The sequence below is a fragment of the Melitaea cinxia genome, chromosome 12 (genome assembly GCF_905220565.1).
Source record: "Melitaea cinxia chromosome 12, ilMelCinx1.1, whole genome shotgun sequence".
NCBI classification, from domain to species: Eukaryota; Metazoa; Arthropoda; class Insecta; order Lepidoptera; family Nymphalidae; genus Melitaea; species Melitaea cinxia.
The window spans coordinates 72,388-88,926 of record NC_059405.1 but is presented as its reverse complement, the minus strand read 5'-3'; the positions used below and the strand labels follow the sequence as shown (position 1 = coordinate 88,926).

Here is a 16,539-nt window from a genome sequence, read left to right as displayed (position 1 = left end):
ATAATGACCATTCCCAGTGACAATTGTCTCGGTCGAGTCGTGACGAGCGACGCTCTACCGCTCCCGTCATATTGGCTTATTGTTTACTTGGAGCTAGCACGCACTGTTGCTGAAGTTAGTGCGATTTTTTTTTGTATGCAAATTTCTACTGAAGCGATGTTGATAGTGTGAAGAATGATTATTTACGTTTTTTACATGGCACATTTTCTTATTTCAATATTCCGAACCGATTTTAATATGTAGTAAAAAAACCATTACAAAATCGTTAAAGCAATTAAAATTTTTTACATTTTTTAAATTTATTCTAAAAGTTATAATGAACAAAAAATATGTATTACCTACAAAATTAGCGCCAAAAACTTTACACCAAAACTCTAAGAATTGTCTTTTAAGACTCTAAGAAGTTATTTTAGTGTCGACACCAATCTTAGATGTCTTTAGAGATTAAGACTTAAAGCCTGGTAAGTTTACCAGTTTTTTTCAACTCAATTTTTGTTTGAAAAAAATTATGCCCAAATTATAATTCAAGATAAAATTCTTGAAGAAGACACTTCAATCATTTCGACTTCATCTCATTCCGACGACATCAGCGTTTTAATTGATAACCGATTTCGAAGAAGAGAATTTTCACATTTCAACTGTATGTTTATATTTGACGACCGCGCTTGTGTAATAGTGCGTGTACCGTGTCGATGGCGCTTAAACACAGGCGGTCACGGTTTCGATTCCCGCTCGAAGTGGATATTTGCGTTTATACAAATATTTATTTATGGTTTGGTTATTACTCCTTGTAGGTCTCTCCACCGTGCCCTAGAAACACTTGATAGTGATCGTTACTCATAGTAGGTAATTTACGAGAGAAAGAAAATGTGAGCTCGTACAAGATGTATTGTAAGCGCGTTGCCGCCTCTACATCCGACACTTTTCTGGTGCTCTAACTCTAACTACCTACTCATAAGAGAAACAAAACAGAACTTTCAAAAATAATTAAAATTATGAAAATAAAAACCTTGGAACCCTTGTACTGTGTGGCTACGGTACTAAAGAATATAGCCAACCCTTCTCTCTTCCCGTGGGTGTCGTAAGAGGCGACTAAGGGATAACACAGTTCCGCTACCACCTTGGAATTTAAAAAGCCGACCGGTGGCGGGATAACCATCTAACTGCTGGCTTTGAAATACACAGGCCGAAGACGGGCAGCAGCGTCTTCGGTGCGACAAAGCCAGCCCTGCGGTCACCAACCCGCCTGCCCAGCGCGGTAACTATGGACAAAACACACGAGGTCACGTTATTTTTGGCCTAAACTTGTGGAGGCCTATTTCCAGCATGTATAGATTGAACATTTTTGAACATCATATCAAAAATTGACCGCTCCAGCGGGATTCGAACCCGCGTCTCCGACTGACCGTGTCGGCGCTCTAGCCAATTAAGCTATGGAACGATGTACCCGCTAGAGCGAAATTTTCGATATGATGATTTTTATTTTCGGTTTAAGCGAACCGTGGCGCCGTCTATAGTGAGTTCTTTACAGAGACCCGTAACTATTCAAAGGTTCATATTACAATGAAAATCTTTGACAGGAGACGACACCATGCTATTTTTAATATGTACGATTTTATTTATGTGTTACCCTCACATTAGGAATTCTAAACATTTTTGAATATCACATCAAAAATTGACCGCTCCAGCGGGATTCGAACCCGCGTCTCCGACTGACCGTGTCGGCGCTCACGCCACGCGCCACGGTTCGCTTAAACCGAAAATAAAAATCATCATATCGAAAATTTCGCTCTAGCGGGTACATCGTTCCATAGCTTAATTGGCTAGAGCGCCGACACGGTCAGTCGGAGACGCGGGTTCGAATTCCGCTGGAGCGGTCAATTTTTGATATGATATTCAAAAATGTTTAGAATTCCTAATGTGAGGGTAACACATAAATAAAATCGTACATATGTATAGATTGAATAGGCTGTATAGGCTGTAATGATGATGATGATGAAAAACCTTGGTAAATATCCCGTTTTTGAATAATTTTAGCTATAAAAAGTTTGTATATGTATGCTTACGCCACAGATTATATTATTACGATGTTAATATCAAGAATATCTTTACAAACATTTACATTCAAAACGAGTCTAATTAAGAAAATTTGTAAAATGACGATTCGAAGATGCTTTTGAAGAATATTTGAATAAAAATACTTCGATTTTCATTTTGACTTGAGGGCAGTATGATTTGACTGTGATTCTCTGTATGGTACATTCTCAGGCGAGCTGCAATTAATTTTGAGTGATGCTTTTTATATGCCTTAAGAGTGTATGCTACCTCAAATTGCTTATTTTCCACTCGGCAGGACTCGGCATATCTTCCAAACTACTGAATATTTAAGTTTGAAATTTATGTATGGTAAAGTTCAGGACATAAACTATCTTTCATATGTTTCGAAAACACGATTCCATAAAATTTTCTCGATACAAAAAAATCGCAAAGTTACCTCTATTTTTGTATTAAAACCTTAATATCTCAGTAAATATAGAAGTTATGGACTTGAGATTAAGCATGGTAATTGAAATAAGTATGAAGAACATTTTATATGTTGCGTTTTTTTTAAAATAGCTATTGATAATGTTTGTGGGGATAAAATACATATAATTCGCGCGATGAACAACCAAGCGCTCTCAATTCTCATGTCTATTTAGTACGGGTGAAATCTGAATTCGAGCTGAGGTAGTGTAGCCCCTTAAATATTACATAGGTATTTTTAACCGACTTCCAAAAAAGGAGGAGGTTCTCAATTCGACTGTATTTTTTTTATGTATGTTACTTCAGAACTTTTGACTGGGTGGAGCGATTTCGAAAAATTTTCTTTTGATCGAAAGGTGGTATGTGTCATTTGGTCCCATTTAAATTTATTTGAGATCTAACAACTACTTTTTGAGTTATATCTAATAATGCGTTTTTACTTGACGCTTTTTTGGTCGATCTACGTTGCATTATACCGCATAACTTTCTACTGGATGTACCGATTTTTATAATTCTTTTTTTGTTGGAAAGGGAATATCCCTAGTTTGGTACCATGATAAGGAACCCAGGATTTGATGATGGAATCCCAGAGAAATGGAGGGAAACTCGCAAAATCCGCAATAACTACTTACTGGGTGTACTGATTTTGATAATTTTCAATTTAATCAAAAGCTGATGTTTATCATGTGGTAACGTATAAATTTTATCGAGATCTGATAACTAATTTTTGAGTAATCTTTGATAACGCGTAGTTACTTGACTATTATTTCGTCGATCTACGTTGTATTACTCGTCGATGTAATTGAAGTCGGTTTTTTTTTCATTTGCGAGCAAACACAATTATACGTATATTATATTTTTTATATCTTAATGTAACATAAACAATACAATAGTCAGAAAATTTAGACACGTCACAGAATATTCAGGCAACGGATTTCTTTTTCTTGACACCTATCAATGAAGCCTCTTCCATGGTGTCGGGAAGTCTCGACCCCAGAGTCTCAGGAGTAATGAGCACTAAAGCTCCCGATATAAGTGCGAAGCCCCCAAATAGAGCGAAAGGTAAATTATCCCAAACAGCTGCGCCCTGAAATTAAACGTAATATAACTAAGAAACTTTTCACGCTTAAATTTAAAATACCAATATATAACGCTAATCGTTTTTCTATGAAGACTGCTACTACATATTCGTCAAACATATTTTCATTATTAGTGATAAATAAACACTACAAAATACCATTTAAATAAAAAGTAATTTAGAAAGAAAGCCCCTAGGTTGCCTGGAAGAAATCGCTTTTTAGCGATAAGGCCGCCCTTTGTGCCTGATGATACTCTGTTTAAGTTCATAATATGTATTATTTCTGTTTTGGTGTACAATAAAGTGTATTGTTATGTTATGTTATGTTATGTTAAAGAAAGTAACAGCCACCAATACTAGATATTGTGATTTTTTTTTTATGTCACTAGGTCGGCAAACAAGCTCACGGCTCACCTGATGGTAAGCGATTACCGTAGCTTATAGACGCCTGCAACACCAGAAGCATCGCAAGCGCGTTGCCGACCCCATCCCCAACACCCCCAGGAGCTCTGGTCACCTTACTCACCAACAGGAACACAATACTGCTTGAAAACAGTATTATTTTGCTGTGATCTTCTTTGATGAAAAGTAAACTTACAAAGGCAGGTGTGAGTGGCGCCACTATGGATCCGATCCTGCCCATCATCGAGGAGAAAGCAAACAGGCTGTGGCGGTACTTGGTAGGATACAGCTCCGCGGTGTACACGTACACTGACGTCATCACCATGGCTATGCTGTACTTGCCAACAAGGAACAACGCCAGGGATAATCCGTACTGACCTGTTTAACATATCATAATTATGGTAATGGAATAAAGAAAAAAATAAAAAATAAATGGTCATCGAGCCTTAATTCGCGTAAGTTCTGTTTCCACATGGGTTTGGAATAAAATTAGAACGTATTTCGAACACGTTATCTAAGTAATAACTCGCTGATAAATTTTCATAATAACCTGTGTCACCAGTTGTCGATAACGCTATTTGACGGATGACGATACAAATAGACTTTGACAGCGGGAGGTAGAATAGACCAGTAGAAGCTGTTTCTCTTCAATTGATAAACTGCAACTATTACTACTGCAATATTAATCTTGAGAGTAAAAATTTCTCATAAATAATGAATGAAAAACTTTTTGCTATCGGATACCGGATACCCTTAATGGTCAATATGAATTCTCACAAATTTGTCTTCTATCATGTCTACGTCACAAGAACTATGTCTGCAGTATTCCTGTACATGCTATCCTATACTCGTATTTAAAGTGATGACGTAATTTGATGTTTTTAATGCAATGTAAATTCATTCAGTCTAACTAAACCTACATTTTTAAATTGCAACAATTTATTACTTTCAAATTAAATTTTATCTAGGTATATGCTACTCTGCGCTTCAGCCTAAAATTCCAATGCTGGGTATAAGCCTTTTTTCCAAGGATAAGTATCAGAGCTTTATCGACCAAGATGCTCAATTGGCGGATATATTCCCTACTATGAGTAACGATCGTTATCAGGTGTTTTTTCTTTTGTTTTTATATCACTAGGTCGGCAAACAAGCGTACGGCTCACCTGATGTCAAGAGATTACCGTAGCTTATAGACGCTTGCAGCACCAGAAGCATCGCAAGCGCGTTGCCGACCCAATCCCCAATCCTTCCCAGAAGCTCTGGTCACCTTACTCACCAACAGGAACACAATACTGCTTGAAAACAGTATTATTTTGCTGTGGTCATCTGTAAGGTCGAGGTACTACCCCAGTCGGGCTGCTCCATATTTTGAGCAGGAAATTCCTGCTGTGCCCTACCTCAGTTAATACATTGTAGTCTCAGTTGTACATGATAACAACCGGGACCGACAGCTTAACGTACTCTCCGTGGCAAGCAGGGGAGAACCACAAGGACTAACAACCAGACCGGAAATAAATATTAGTATAAACACAAATATCCACTCCGAGTGGGAATCGAATCCACGACCGTCGGTTTTTAGGCGCCGCCGACACGGTACACGTACCCTTACACCAGAGCGTTCTAGATGTACCACAGATAAGTAATTAAGTAATTTCAACGCTATGGGCTTGTTCACTGTGTTACTTTCTTTCTGTCGATAACAATTAATCAATAATAACGTATAGGTTAGCAAATGCTAATTAAATGATAAAAATAAAAACAAATAGTGTATTGACGGCAATTCAAATTGTCATTCTAATTATCAGCTGGAATATTCGAAATACTTGTAAACAATAGCTTTCGGTGAGATTGATAAGATTACAATAATAATTAATCCGATAGTGTCAAGTAATGAACCGGTATCAGTTGTCAAGTTTATTGTCTGGTCCCTTATTTTGTTTACTTTGATAACCGTACAAACACGTTAAATTGAATAACAAAAACGATTAATTTTTGAAACTAACATTTATCATAATGTTTTCTAAATTGAATTTTAAGTTTCATTCGTTTAAATATAACAAAACTTGGTAAATAAGTGTACATAAAGCCCGCCCGGCGCAACATGAGTTCACGCCATTTTTGGCGCGAACTTGTGGATGCCTATGTCCAGCAGTGGACTACGAAAGGCTGAAGTACATAAAAGCTTAGTAAAAAGTAATATAACTAACCATCAGGTACGAAGATGTACGCTATCTGGCAAGCAGCACAAGTCCAGAACGCCCCGGCGAGTACAGGCTTCCTCCCGATCTTTCCCATCAGGAACACTGCCGTCCAGTACCCCGGTATCTCAGCCGCGGAAACGGCCGCGTAGTTTAAATATCTATTTCCCGACAAAAGCACCGAGTTGATAGACATCCCGTAGTACACGAAAGTGTTGGTTATCCACCAAACCGGAGACACGACTACTCGGGTCAATATCACTTTGTATCTGAATACGAGCACGATTAACGAAGGCTCTTTCGCTCTCTCTGCTTCTTCTGCCGCCTTCCTCTTCTCTTCCTCTAACGCGCTTTCTCTTAAGCCTTGTAAAGACTTTTCCGAAAGAGTCTTCTTATTGACTCGTGCTACGTCTTTGAGGACTTTTTCTGCTTCTTCGAAACGTCCCTTGCTCATGTACCAGCGTATCGACTCGGACATAATCCAGAAGTATAAAATTGTTATTAATTGTGGTATGTACAGTGTTAGCGTAAGGTTCTTCCAGTTAGGGACTCCCCAAGCGATGAAAGCCATTGTTATCTGACCGACGGAGAAAAACGTGTTCATAGTTGCTCCAGCGGCCACACGATAACGTGGACCCATGAGTTCCATCACTGGAAACAATGGTTAAACATCGCTAAGCCAGGATAGAAGACGGAATACTAACATTGTTGTCTACTACAGTCTACACTAACAAAAGTAAAAGAGAAAATTAAAAACCAGGATTTTGAAATAAAACTTCTTTACGCATGTTTGACTTGGGGAGTAAGCTGGTGAATGCGTGACGAGAGCGTTACGAAAAGTGTGATCAGGTGAAGCGAACGGAAGTTGAGAGGGAGATATAATTTAGATGGAGCTAAAAAAGTTATATTTCTTCTTTCGTGTGGTCTGCAGTACACTCGTTTTTTCCTAAAAGACTCACTACGATCAGAGTAATAATACCGTGGGTGTCGTAAGAGGCGACTAAGGGATAACACAGTTCCGCTACCACCTTGGAACTTAAAAAGCCGACCGATGGTGGGATAACCATCCAACTGCTGGCTTTGAAATACACAGGCCGAAGACGGGCAACAGCGTCGTCGGTGCGACAAAGCCAGTACTGCGGTCACCAACTCGCCTGCCCAGCGTGGTGACTATGGGTAAAACACATGAGTTCACGTTATTTTTGGCGTAAACTTGTGGAGGCCTATGTCCAGCAGTGGACTGTATAGGCTGTAATGATGATGATGAATGATGATCAGAGTAATAAATATTTATGTTAATTGAAAACAAAATGGTATCGTGAACAAGGATTGGATATTGCTCTTCAAAAGAAACATTCCTATGACGCTTGCATTTTAAATTAAAAAATTAATTTCTTTAAACATTTAACCTCTAGATACCATTGTTCTTTAAGAAAATTTGAGTTAGTCCAAGACGCGCGTAGATTAAAAAAAATATATAAAAAAATATAACGATCACACTGACTCTGCGTGATTTTATAAAACCGTTATTATGTTTTGGCGCGTGATAATTTACAGATGCAGATAACGTCTATATACTGTCGTCATTTACTGCCTTAAATGCAATAAATTATACTGCGAAAATATATTTAGGTTTACCCAATTATAAATTCGCTTAGTTGACATTGAGATGGAATTATTAATACGTGAAGCAAAAACTTTGTACCCCTTTTTACGAAATTGCACGGACGGAGGAGTGTGAAATTACGTACACTTATAGTTTATTTAGAGAAGGAGTGCAGAGTGATAATATTTTTTTAAAAATATGCATAAAAATATATTAAATCAATAGGAAAAAACATTACACACACTACAATGTATTTGACACACACATGCATATTATACTTTTTTGTTGTTTGCTAGTCTGTAGTTAAATTTAAAAATTTAAAAAAGTTTCTTTATTTATATTTTTTTTTTAGTTTTCTTTGATTTAAATTTTTAATTATGGTCGAATTTCGACCTCTGGGCTATCACTAGTCAATATAAATAAATGTAATATTATTTTGATTTAATATGTGTATAATGTGATATTATTTACATTTACAATGAAACTTTATAAATTTACTTAAAAATATACTGTCGAATTGATAACCTCCTCTCTTTTGAATTCGGTTAAATAGTCAAATATGATTGTTTTGAATTTGTGCTTTATTAATAAAAGTGTGTGCATTGTATCATGTTTTCGACTTTGAAGATAGCAATGTTCGAGTACACATATCAATTTAGTTCAGTACATACAAACGGTAAATCGACTTCTTTCATAATGACACTCTTTAGCTTTAATAATAAAATATCCAGTGTCTAGAAGTGGATAATACAGCACACCGCTTTAGTATAGCGCGTTTGGCCATAGCTCATCTTGCTTCGTTAGTAGACGCTATGGCGCCGTGACTTTACTTGAAATGCGCACAGCGGTCAACAGCCGTGTCCTTTTACTACTTTTCCGTTTTATAGACAACAAATTTGCCTATTATCGTTAACAATTATCATCATCATCATCATCATCATCATCATCATCATCATCATCATCATCATCATCATCATCATCATCATCATCATCATCATCATCATCATCATCATCATCATCATCATCATCATCATCATCATCATCATCATCATCATCATCATCATCATCATCATCATCATCATCATCATCATCATCATCATCATCATCATCATCATCATCATCATCATCATCATCATCATCATCATCATCATCATCATCATCATCATCATCATCATCATCATCATCATCATCATCATCATCATCATCATCATCATCATCATCATCATCATCATCATCATCACCATCATCACTTCAGCCTATCGCAGTCCACTGCTGGACATAGGCCTCCACAAGTTCGCGCCAAAAACGGCGTGAATTCATGTGTGTTGCCCATAGTCACCACGCTGGGTTGGCGTGTTGGTGACCGAGGTTAACAATTAAATTAAAGTTTAAAAAATAACACTTATATCAACATAATTTATCACTGTAAGTACTACGAGTATAACGGCTCCCCATTAGCTTGTCGGTTCGTTGGTTTCCCTTAACTGTTTGCGCTTTAATTTATTTTAAAGTAAAATCCAAAATAACAATACTAATAAATAATTACTCTTTATAGAAAACTGTCTATGTAGCGAACGAAATGTAATGTTAGGTTACCATTTAGTTATATTTTTTAATACAACGCTTCCTAATGCATGACTCATGTTGTAATATAATGATTTGGCATGTATATTTTACGACCGGCCGCCTGCCTGACATCTCCTTGGGAAAACCGACGTACATAAGTGGGATAAGGGCAGGAAGATGATGCTTCCTAACGCATGACGTGGTGTATGTACCGTATTTAATAGCCTTCCATTAAATAATAGCATATAGTCCGTAGCGTGCTACCACTTTACACAACGCCCAAGTTTTACAAAATGTTATTCAAATCCATTCAATATTTTTGATATAATGCGCTGTCGAGAAAAAGACAAACAAAAATATAAGGAGAAAAAATCCACCAAAGCTATTTTTTTTTAATATTTGACGAACAAAAATTCAGCTTAGTTACAATTTTATGATTACGTCATATCCAATCGATTTAATAATTTTTTAAATAATTAATTGGATACATAGATGTTTTTTTGAACAATAATGTGTAAGTCCTTCCATGACGGTGATTGCTGTAAAGTATCCGAAACGTCGAGCATCTAAAAAACTTAATAAATTACGATAAAATCCGAAAAAGTTGTTTCATTATAATAATGTGTAAATTAATTTAATATTCTCTTCTAATAATAATAGGAATCAAGCGAGTAAACTTAAAACCTGCAAGTCACTTTATTGTCTGAAGGAAAAAGCACGTTACCTTAACATTTTTGCGTATTCATGTTTATTTATTACCTGATTATAATTATCTTTACACGTTGTTCCAATCAAAAAAATATTGAATCATTTCGAACTCAGAATTTTGTACGCGAATTCGTTCGTAGATTTTAACCGACTTCCTAAAAAGGAGGAGGTTCTCATTCGATTGTACTTTTTAATGTATGTTACCTCAGAATTTTTGACTGGGTGGACCGATTTCGATATTCAGAAACCCATCGATCTAGATGTCAATTCGCGATGAATTACGGTATAAGTATTCTCCTATACAGAAGAAGGTGCAGCCATCATTAAAAAAAGTATGTGTGCTTATGTACGCAAACAGGAGGATATACTTCATTGGCTAGCTAGCTTCACGTTGCTAACTTCTTCTACGTTGACTAGCTAACTTCCAGGTGTCGGTTTTTTATGACGGTGTGCGCGCGCATCGTAAACATTTACTATCATCATTTTTCCCTAACGCACCAAACGAAGTATAACTTCAATTTTTTTTTTATATCACTAGGTCGGCAAACAAGCGTACGGTTCACCTGATAGTAAGCGATTACCGTAGCTTATAGACGCCTGCAACACCAGAAGCATCGCAAGCGCGTTGCCGACCCAATTCCCAATCCCCCCAGGAGCTAATATTGGACTAATTTGATTCAGTTTATTTAATCGCATCGCATTGATTTTCGAGTTTTTATAATTGCTTAGGATACGATGGCCTTGACAAGCCAGATGGTTAAAAAAACCTTAAAAAATAGATATTGATGTTTTGTTGATATGATGATGATTGTGGTAATAATATTCGTATATGTCTCGACGTTTATTTGCGCGAAAAAGTTCATACAAAAAGACTACAATTCAATTCTTATGTATATAAATGTTTATTTATGTACATAATATTGATTGATAACTTGACAAAAATCCAAGTATGAATGCAAAACATTTAACATACTAATACATAATTATGCTTAATACTTGAAATGAAAGAATAGAAGGAAATGAAAATGAAATAATTAACCGTGTTGATCTTACGTAATATGTAGCAACAAGAAAACCCAGCAGATCCAAACGTCGCCTCCGCAACTTCAGAGATGAGAAAACCTGCGTAGGTGCCGGCGAAGTATCGCAAGACTCCTATCCAGGCGGTGTTGAAGGCGTTGAGGGTGAGCGCCACGCGGCGGCCCCAGCGGTCCGAGACGTAGCCGGTGATGGGCAGAGCGGTTAGCGTCCCCAATGTCCGTATCGAGCCGATGAGGGTTCGACGCCATTCATCACACGCTAGCCCATACTGAAATGAATGTAACAACAATTTTTATTTAATAATGACAATAGTTTCTTTAGTGCTTATCTAAAACTCCTGATTGACGATTCTGCTTGTCGACAAAACAGAATGGCAATAGTATAGAACATTTGTATTCTTCCAATAATTGAATCTGTTTTGTTTTACTTTCACTATAAAATGTATTTAATAAAAAAAACAAACTTGTGTTTGCTCACAAGCAAAAAAAATGACTACAATTTAGATTGACGAGTAATATAGCGTAGGTAGTCGAAAAAAATCAACTAAATACGCAATATTAAGGATAACTTCAAAAGTGGTCATCAGATCTGGATCAAATTTAAATGAGACTACATGAAAAGTATAGTAAAAAGTTAAGAGATACACAAGTAAAAAATAAATAAGTAATTTCTAATTGAGGGACTCCTCCTTTATAGGTGTTTCTCACTCCTCCTGTTTAAGACGGTTAAAAATATTAAATATAAATAAATAAATAAATAAAGAGTTCCCACTCAACGAATATGCCTATTAATTAACAAGAATGATAGGAAACAAAGAAAAGGAAACGTTGCTGGAAAATAAACTAAAGTTCTTGAAAACTTACATCGTAAACAGCGCTGTCCGTGTTCTCGTACACAAATTCCTCGCACTCCACAATGTTTCCACGATCGAACAAGTCCGCAGGACACACATTGTTGCCCAAAGTTTGGTTAACGCCAGCAAATCGCCTGCAATTATCGAAGGAGCTTCCGCTTTCTGGCACAGCGTTCAGAATCCAGGATGGCCTAAACTCTGTTGTTTCAAGGTCCTCGCATTCGTGTATCAAACATCTTAAATAAAAAGTTTTGAATACAACTTAACTATTTTTACAATTTACTACAACTATTTAAAAATCTATTTTCATATTTAAAATAAAAATCAAGAATATCTTCATTTAAGAAGACTAAAAAAGCACTTGTAAGTCATCGCATTACAATTATTAATTTTGACCTTATTAAAAATATTCTTCAATCTTTTGTACCTGGTGGTAATACGAGAAGCAGTAAAAATGTACTCAGTTGCAGCCCACCCAGCAAAGATGACCACTATTACAGACAGCGCCAGAATCCGAAGCTGGTAGGGACCTATTTCTCCTATCTCTTCAATTAAAATTCTGTCCAGATTGATAGCTTTTGTCTTCTTATCTGCTTCATTATTGTTAGCAATCTCATCATCTTGCTTTTCAGTGGACATGTCTACTGTTTTGTCTGGTAAGGAATGCGCATTAAGCTTGAATGCGATTACGATTTTTTGCACTGTGTACTATATTATTATTATAGATATTGTAGGAATAGATATGGAAATGAACAACACTTTTTACACAGTTTCCATCATGTAAAATTTCAATACTTGTTAAGTTGGTTGATGACCATCGTCAAATTAAAGTTTCTATAAATTGAAAATAGAATAAGAGCCAGATAAACTTTTTGTATTTCGCTATGAGATAATGATAGTTATTGAATTTAAAATTTCTAAGATTAGCACGCATACACCGACAAACAAACTTGTTACTAATATAATATCACGAAAGATAAGAAAATACCTAGGATTCAATAAAATTATATATTTTTTATTACTTTTTGGCCAATGAAGGAAATACACTAGGAAAGCGTTTGAGTAAATTATTTAACTAAATAATTATTCAGTACGTCTATTATCTATATATATACTAGCTGTGCTCGCGGCTTCACCCGCGCATCAGTTTGTCACAAAGTTTTCCCGGCAAACTTCCAGTGAAACTCTCATCAAAATCGGCTTAGCCGTTCCGTAAACCTTCCTCTTGAAGCCCTATTGGTGAAACCGCATTAAAATCCGTTCAGTAGATTGTGAGGGAATCGATCACATACGCTTTTGGGGACTTTGTTTTATAATACACTAACTGTTGCCCGCGACTACGTCCGCGTGGTTATGAAGATATGAATTACTATTAAGATGTTTAACGCAAATTATTTTTTTATTTCAGTCACTTGAAATGCTTATCACCCTGAGTAACTTTTTTAAAAGGCACAATTTAGTATAATTTAATAGTTATTTTTATAAAACCTCTCTATACACCACACTTTTAGTTTTATTTTCAGGCTGTATATGTTTCATACAAACTATCGACCCCCTTAGCGGTGGAATATCGTAAAACTCGTTCTTAGCGGACGTCTGCTATCTATAATCTACCTCCCTGCCAAATTTTGTCTTTGTCCAACCTGGATGGATAAACCATCCAGCGGTTTTTGAGTTCTCGTGATGAGTGAGTTAGTAACCTTTCTCTTTTATATATATATATTACTATGCATTATTTGGACACATCCTCACCATCTATAGAGCATATATTTTAAATTTCAAGTCTCTTACTTCAAAAACATAAGACTTTCATACAAACTTGTTCGTAAATTCGTTCGTCGTTTTGGTTCGTAAAATTCGTTCTCAGCGGATGTCTAAGCCCTATAAGGAATCAACATGCCAAATTTCAAGTTTGTAGCTGTTATAGTTTCGGAGATTTCGTGATCAGTGAGTCAACCTACCATCCCCCGATTTAACCCAAAAAAGAGTTGATTTCTAAAGATACATTATTTGGACACTTTTTCACTATCTATAGAGCTTACATTTTAAATTTCAAGTCTCTTACTTCAAAAACATAGGACTTTCATACAAAGTTTCAACCCCCGTTTTACCCCCTTAGGGGTTGTGTTCGGTAAAACCCGTTCTTAGCGGATGTCTACGTCTTATAAGGAACTTCCTGCTAAATTTTAAGTTTGTAGGTGTTATAGTTTCGTAGATTTCGTGATAAGTATTATTATCATTATTTATTTATTTTATTACTTTCACAGTTTTTGCAAGTATTAAAACATCCGAACTACTATAGTAACTACCTACTATGTATTTAGGTTTTATACCCTGGCCATACGAAGACCTCCCTAAAAAAGGGAAAATAAATAGTTTTTATTTCAATTATTCTCACAACAAATAAACTATAACAGGTTCACAATTAATACCGAAGCGAATTTGTACTTCCTGGTTTTTTATTTTCGTCTTAAAATAAAAAATAAAAATAAAAAAAACTTTATTCAAATAGGCATCAAAAGCACTTTCGAATCGTCATTTTAAAAATTAAATTTTAAAGTGATTATTATTTTTGTCCGCAGTTACTCTTTTGGAGCAGCGTGGTGGATTAAGTTCCTTCTCCTACGTGGGGAAAGAGGCCTATGTCCAACAGTGAGATATTATAGGCTGAAGCGTAAATATGAGTATAAAGCAGGTGATGCTGTCCCAGTTGTTATCATAGACACCTGATACCGATCGTTACTTGTGGTACGAAACTATCCTATGTGGTATGTAATCTAATGAGTAAACAGAACATTTATCTTAAAGGCTTAATTTATGAAATGATAAAATGTACTGTTTAATGATCATTGCAGTGCTAGTAAAACTAATCGAGTAATAAAAATATATCTGTAAATACGAGCGCATAATCGTGACTGTCTGAAGTGAAATAAATCATTTGTTTATAACTTTGAGATAGCCGTGAGTTCGCGCGACACTCTTTATTACTTAAAATTTCACAATTATTTACAAACCATATAACTTGTCTTAATGTTTTTTTATTCACTATAAAGGTACTGTAGCTTATGGGGGTCTGCTTTACTAGTAGCGCTCCAAGCACGTTTCCGAGCCTTTTTTTATGTCACTAGGTCAGCGAACAAGCGTACGGCTCACCTGATGGTAAGCGATTACCGTAGCTTATAGACGCCTGCAACACCAGAAGCATCGCAAGCGCGTTGCCGACCCAATCCCCCCCCCCCAGGAGCTCTGGTCACCTTACTCACCAACAGAAACACAATACTGCTTGAAAACAGTATTATTTTGCTGTGATCTTCTGTAAAGTCGAGGTACTACCCCAGTCGGGCTGCTCCATATTTTGAGCAGGAAATTCCTGCTGTGCCTTACCTCAGTTACCAGCCACACTACCCAGGAGCCTTGGCTATCTCACTCACCACAGGAATACAACACTGCTTGGAAGAAGTTCTAAACTTCTTTAAAACCGTTGTGCTTTGAAACTCGATGAAACGGAAATGCGTCACGATAAAGGAACACATAAATGTATAAGAGTTGGAGAGAATAAGATAGAATACAGTCCAGCTCAAAACGCGTAAGCGACGCGTTTTGCAAGGCGCTTACGAAATTTTTCACGAAACCGTAATCATCGTCGATAGAACAAATCGGAACAGCCTGCCTTCCTACGACTTTCAGAAGTTTCATTTCTGCAGTATGAGAACACACACACTTTTTTTATCGGTCGGTAGTCGGGCTGATCCAACTTTGGTCAATATAATTCTTGGTTTGCCCCAACTCAATAAAAAAGATCTAGACTTCAGGATATCGCACTATATCTCCTTAAGCGCACGCCAAACATTCCAGTTTTAACGGTTAGAACGAAAAGATTTAGATGATCTTAAATATCTTATTAATTGTATGTACGCCTAAGCCCTTAGTAATCATTTTATCTAGCCCGTTGGAGTAGTTTGTAGTGACCCTGCTTTCTGCTCTGGGGGTTGTGGGTTCGATTCCCACCCCGAGTCTGGGTGTAATATAAATATTTATTTATATAATTATATATGTATTATTTATAAGTATGTTTATTGAAAAAAAATGTAGCTACACCAGTCGGCTGTTACCTGTACCACAAGCATTAAGTTGCTTACTTTGGGAACAGACGACCGTATGTGTATTGTGTAGATATTTATTATTATTTATTCATTTTAATGTCCTGTGTTTTTGTTTCTTTTTATTGACTATGTGTTTTTATATATATATATATAAAACTATGTGTTTTTATATATATATAGTATGCACTCAATAAAAATACTTACTTAATAATATTTATATCTGAGGTACGGCTCAGCAGGAAATATTATGTTCAAAACCTTGAGCTGCCCCACTGGGGAAGTACTTAGTGTTGAGTTTCTGTGGTGAGTATGATGACCAAAACTCCTGAGGGTATCGGGGATAGGGTTGACGATTGTAGGCGTCTATAAGTTATGGTATTCACTTATCATGAGGTAAGCCACACTTGTTTGTCGACCTAGTTTTATATAATAAAATTCTATCAGAAAGCCAATGTTCCGGA

At 36.4% G+C, this 16,539-nt stretch overlaps 1 protein-coding gene across 1 annotated transcript; it reads right to left on the bottom strand.

The window, feature by feature from the left end:
• Positions 1 to 3,363: 3,363 nt before the first annotated feature.
• Positions 3,364 to 12,614, bottom strand: LOC123658599 (organic cation transporter protein-like). The gene is made up of 6 exons (XM_045593969.1): positions 12,403 to 12,614; positions 11,986 to 12,211; positions 11,135 to 11,390; positions 6,211 to 6,852; positions 4,200 to 4,381; positions 3,364 to 3,610 (listed from the first exon to the last, which is right to left on the bottom strand). The coding sequence occupies exons 1-6, from the start codon at positions 12,612 to 12,614 to the stop codon at positions 3,446 to 3,448; spliced, it is 1,683 nt and encodes a 560-aa protein (XP_045449925.1). The 3' UTR covers positions 3,364 to 3,445.
• Between the last annotated feature and the right edge of the window lie 3,925 nt (positions 12,615 to 16,539).